The 6,000-nt window shown below is 37.0% G+C and overlaps 1 protein-coding gene across 5 annotated transcripts in view; it reads right to left on the reverse strand.

The window, feature by feature from the left end:
* The window catches only part of CNST (consortin, connexin sorting protein), a 62,284-nt gene that overhangs the window by 6,600 nt on the left and 49,684 nt on the right, over positions 1–6,000 (reverse strand). For 3 of the 5 annotated variants that reach the window (XM_026082496.1, XM_026082486.1, XM_026082504.1), the window contains one exon: positions 3,239–3,374. In XM_026082496.1, the coding sequence (XP_025938281.1) occupies positions 3,239–3,374 (136 nt within the window). Of the gene's footprint in view, positions 1–1,198; positions 1,353–3,238; positions 3,375–6,000 lie in introns of those variants that run through there. The other 2 variants (XM_026082518.1, XM_026082510.1) reach the window with 2 other exon arrangements.

The raw sequence follows: 6,000 nt of genomic DNA on the forward strand, positions 1-6,000 counted from the left end.
CATTACAGACCACTGGAACTACAGAGTGTTTTCCTGTTCCAGCTTTCAGGGCTGCAAAAAAGCATTTGGGTAATCTCAGGGGTCTCTGACTGTAAAATACTTATGCTGCACTAGGAAACTCATGCCCACATTAGGAATATACAAAGTTTGACACCTTGGGAAGTGACTGTATATAATATATATTTATATTATAAACAATACTTTAAAGATATTCACATTTTATAAAACATTATCTTTACCTCCAAAATATCCATCTAACTTACATGAATACAGTTAGTAAAAAAGAAAAGGTAAAGACTGGCAGAAAGGCAAGAAAGGATTACAATGATACAAATTCATAAGATTCCTTGGGGGTAGGGGGGTGGTATGTGAATGTATGCGTGTGTGTGTGTTATATGTACAAACACACACACGTTCATAGTTTTGAAGTTTAAAACTATGATTGCATTTTAGTATAACATTGTAGGAATTGGAAACAATGACAATGTAATGTTTGTTGAATAATGGAATGCGCTGCCTACAAGAAACGATTCCTAGAAATGACAAAGAAAAATTCTCTAATTTTAATGATTTAAAATTAATTAGCAAACCAGCAATGATAAATATTTATTTTATGCAATTTAATCATAATATGGGCACCAACCCTGCTACTCCCGAGAAAAGAGATCACATACATTGTCAGTGTTTATGGAGCAAATCTGATTGTTTCAACTACCTACTTTGACCTTCTACATAACAGGAATCATACAATGGAAAAAAGTTTTTTGGTTCCTAAATTAAACTAAACTTCTGATATTGACACACATACGTACTGGATTGAGGGTGTGTGTGTATATATATATATGTATATAATATATATAAATACATTAAAATAGCTATAGCTCATCTTGATTTATAGATTTCAAATGATGGAAAATTCTTTACCCTGAGAAACTTGTTTTAACTTCTTTTGTTAATTGCATTATCAAAAATAGAACTATTATTTTTACAATGGCATCTAAAAACTCTACCCATGGACCAGAACCCTATTGAATAGGTAATGTATTAATTCAGAAGCAAATACTAGTTTTTATTCCATGCAATTTACATGCAAAAATTAGACAAGGCACAACAGTTAGACCCAAAAAAGGGAAAGCAATGAGACAACACTGATCACAATGAAAAGCATTAGTCTCTAGTATTAGTTAGTTCACAAACAAAACTTTGGTTCCAGTTTCTTTTACTCACATTCGCATTTTAAAAGGTTTTGAGGATGCCAAAATAACCAGTCAATAAATTTCCACAGTAAGCGAAAATATATAGTGGGAAGTACTTTGCCATTTCCTTCCAGGCAGAAAACATTAATATGTTCACTGCAAAAGAGGCAACTAAGCAGTTAACGTACTCAGCTTTTATGTTACTTTAATATTCTAGCTGCTGGATTGATTGATTTCTGTTAAAAAATATTGCCTGTTTCTTTTATTAATAAAATTTTCCATGTTATATAGCAATACCTACAAGATAATATCCCCTGGTAACATTCCTGTGATCATTTGTACCAGTTTAAACATGCCAATAGCATTATTTTTTCCCTCTCCCTGCCCAACGTCTCAATAAACTTTTACTCAGGATCATAAGAGAAGCCACTGACCATGACACAACTCAGATAGTCTACTGAATAGGATAATTAATAAATGTTGCTCATTTGAAGGAACAATAGAAATCAAAGGCTTATTAAAACTGATATTCCTATGGGTCCCCATATTCTAAAGTTTGCTATTTTTTAAGACTCTGCTGTAAGTCTTGTGGAAGAGGGGGAAAACAAACATACTGAGTAAGTCTTGCTCCTTTGGAGTTATTTGTTCCATTTTGCTTCACAAAAAGCAGAAAATGTTTTATGTGTAAATTGGAATATCCTTCCTTCACATCCAGTTGCCAGGTTTGATTTCCTCAAAGTTTCAGGCGTAAGTGGGATCCCTTCCTGCACGCCTTCCCAAACATCCTACCAAGCAAATCTGAGAGAAGAAACCTCCCATTATAGATCAAACTTCTGCACTTCCTTTAATTTCAGCATAACCAGAATGCCTTAAGAAAGGCCCTCTATCAAGCAAAGAAATGGCATCACCTCAATCACAGCTTATACTGATTTAGGATGTTTGGAAACTCTCCCATTACCAATACCAAGACTTACCCTCACTGTCCCCAAATCACTTGCAAACTCCCTCTTTTTCAGGGCAGGGGGTGGGGGATGAACCAGCAACCTTCAACACTGAAGGAGGGAATGGAAACAAACTCTATCTCTTGGGGCAGCCCACAGGGAGAAGAACCAGAGCTGGTTATGTATGCCACTAGCAACAACCATAACCCAGTAATTACCACTCCAAAGGGTAAAAAACCCCATAAATTGCTACTTCATCACAACACAAACATTAGGGTTTCCTTTGCTTGGTTTAGATGATCTTGGCAAATATGAATTAGATCTAGTCTCGAAGGACAGCATGATGAGAAGCAGTAATTTCTTCAAAGTAAAAAAAGAAAGTTCTTGGCTTATGTGGAAAACAACTTTTTCATCTGCGCCTCCTACTTAAAGACAGAATGACTTCTACTGCAGCTACTATTATGATGTCTTCTGTAGCAACAGCAATAGACTATGCTAGAGAAAAGCATAGCAAAATAATACACAGTATTTGATGTGAGGCTATTTAGTCCATCAAAAGATACTAGGTGTTTAGCCAAATTTAATGATACTTCAACTACTAGCAAATTTACATGGCTGTTTTAACTATAAAACAAGGTTAAAATCTGAAGCTCTACAATCTCACAGTCTAGTAGAAAGGCCTGGAAAGCTATCTGTGATAAAAAATAACAGACCTGTTTCTTTCGCATCCCTCTTTACCTACACTGATTAGATTCAGGGACAAAACCTGTACCTCCCACATCTAAGCACTAAACATTAATGAAAGGACATCCATCAGACATCACTCACAAATCAGTCAGTCGCAGGAAAAAAAACCTGTGGCTTCAGTCTAACCAAGCTTTAAAATGGAAACGTACTTATCGTATCCTTATGTATCCTTGTTACCCAAACCTGGCATAAAATAATCTTTGATCAGTCACCTGCACCTATTTCTTCATTAAGTTTTAAAAAGCCAAGACAGTATGTACGTGCACTGAATGTCCACTTTGCTTTTGTGAGCAAAAAGGTCAACTTCATTTGCACCCCAAGAGCGTATCCCATGAGTTAATAGCTTTAAAATACCTTGATCTAACGTGTCTTCCATTTCTTGGAATCGCACTCTTCTCTTTGTTTGTCTTTGCTGGACTTGAGCAATTGTTTTTCCTTCCCTGTCATCTCTCTTCTTTAGTATAGACACCAAACCTTCCGCTGGAGCAATCTATCAGGAAAGATTATCAAAATCATTTGACAGTGAGTGGCACAACATACGTTAGAAATCCAAGCCTGAGATCTATTTAACAGTGGCTTTAAGGAGGAAATAAGATAAACAGCAGAAAAATGGTTTCCATTCTATTTTTCTTAAAAAAAAAAGTACTATGGCAGCACTTGTGAAACTGTTTCTTGAATACATATATTTCTTAATGTGCAGGACAACTGCAGTATCAGTCTGCTGTCTAGCAGGCGGCTAAGATGATAATACTTGTCCTTAATTACCCTCAAAGTTAAATACACATAGACTGACTCTTTGGATCATGCTTTGTATTCATTGCAACAGTTCCTTTGTAATCTCACATTATTAAATCACATGAGCTGGGGCAGCGGTGAGGAGGGTTCTACTCAAAAATGCTACCATCAGAGGGCAATAAGAATGCACATTGCTTCTGCCTCTCTGAAGACATAATCCTGTGGAGACTATCAAAYACTTATTGTGAGATTAATTTTTCAGTGTTGTGATAGGTTCCCCAGGGTAGACAATAAGCTAGAATGGGAAAACACAGACGAAAAGAGGTAACACTCCAGCCCCGTAATCTAATCAAATTAGACGACCGTGCAAAACAGCTTGCTTGTATTGCAATGATCAGAGCTGTACAAAAACAGAAAGCAAACTTCAAAACTTATGCCCCTAGACTTGCTTCACACTGTAAGCTTATATAATGCATCAATGCATGCTATAATCAGAGAGATGGCGCTTTGAACTCAGAGAAACTGATAGCACAGTCCAGTGTGCACTGTACCAACTATGTCATTTGGGGTTTGCAATGATTTCACTGGTAAAGGTAGCAATTAAATTTGCATGTCTCTATTATGGCAGTATTTTATACCCCTCAACTAGTCAAGTAATTGCCGCACTGAACGACTCACAGAGCTGGTCACTGAGGATATATGCCTACAGTCTAACTATTGTTCCCAAAAACGCAACTGAGAGGATAAAATTGATCTCTGACACATTTCCCCTTTTGATATTTACTTTCCCATTGATATTTTGATAATCTACACAAGAACTTGAATGGTTTATTTAATGAAACAATGCAATGAAGAACATTTATAAAGTAGTGAAAGTGTGGAGGTGGTGTAAAGAAATTAAGTCATTATATATAGGAAGACTATTATTTGGCACAAATGAACCAGAAATAATAGTCTGCAAGCTTCTCATCACAACAGAGTGCACTGGAGTGAAGCTTCTACTGGTAATGTTAAATTAGCCTTGCTGAACTGTCATGAAAATTTATCAGGCCAGGCAGAAAATGAATACTTATGCTTATGCTTCCTTATTACGACAACGAAGGGGGGTTGTGTAGAAGTAGATTAATTTGACTTATTTGCTTGGGAGGGGGGAGATAAAAGGGGCTCCAAATTATGTCCTTTGAAAAAGTAGTTTATTTTAAGCCTCTATATATGCCATTGCTTTTATAAAGAGGATCAATATTTCCTACTGAACCACTCATGCAGCAGGCTAGCTGCCACCAGACACGTGTTAACAAGTGCCTCAGGCTGTACTTGTCAGGAATGCCACATAGGGCTGGCGGGGCATTTTTATTAGTCTGTCCAAGGATTAGTGTGTGGTGGTCCATTAGACAAGTATTTGTTTTAAACGGACACACTTAACTGCCTGTTGGCTTTCCGCAGTTTTTGAATGACCGTTTGTGTTTCAGGCTCTGTCTCCTCTAAGCTTAAGACCAGAGGGCTACCTTTGGCCGCTTTACCCGGAAATGTGCGTTGCAGCATTACAGTTATGTAAAAGGCAGGCAAAGGGAAGTCTGGCCACCACGAGGTTCACTTACTTTTCCTGTCGGCCTACAGTGACTCTGTTTCAGGATTTACTTCTGAATGTACACGGACCTGAACAGAATGAATCCATGTCGCACAAGTTTCTCTACACTAAACGTCCTCTTTTCCTTAAAATGGAGGAGCAAGGGCTTTTGATTTTGTAATAAAAATCAATATGCCCTGTGTTATTCTCTTAACCCAGCAAATGCCATAGATTATACTTTTAAGGCTCTCTTTGACAAGAACGTCTCCTTTGCATGATATACAATTCAAACCTAGAATATTTCTACTGCCTTTGAATTCACTAGTCATGTAATTCAGATTTTAATTTCGTTCTGCAAAGCACCTACAAAGTTATGCCTCCTACTCAGGACAGAGTTTATTATTAAAATGCAAATACAAATACAAACATATGGAATTCTTAATAAAGCAATGTTTACATTTTTCTACCATATTCTCAACTGCAGCTGAAAATTTTCTAACATGAATATCACATTTTCTTTTTCTTATATTCAGTCATTAAAATGTCATTACTGCACTTAAGATCATCACATAAGAATAGGGTCTGTCTTGCTACAAATAAAATCTTAGTCAGTTAAAGCAATTGTGAATGTATTTTTCTACTGTACCTTTCACAGAATCACAGAATCGCTGAGGTTGGAAGGGACCTCTGGAGATCATCTAGTCCAACCCCCCTGCTCAAGCAGGGTCACCTAGAGCGTATTGCACAGGATTGCATCCAGCCGGGTTTTGAATATATCCAGAGAAGGAGACTCCACAACCTCTCTGGGCAACCT

The sequence above is a fragment of the Apteryx rowi genome, unplaced genomic scaffold, assembly GCF_003343035.1.
Source record: "Apteryx rowi isolate R43461 unplaced genomic scaffold, aptRow1 scaffold_117, whole genome shotgun sequence".
Taxonomy (NCBI): domain Eukaryota; kingdom Metazoa; phylum Chordata; class Aves; order Apterygiformes; family Apterygidae; genus Apteryx; species Apteryx rowi.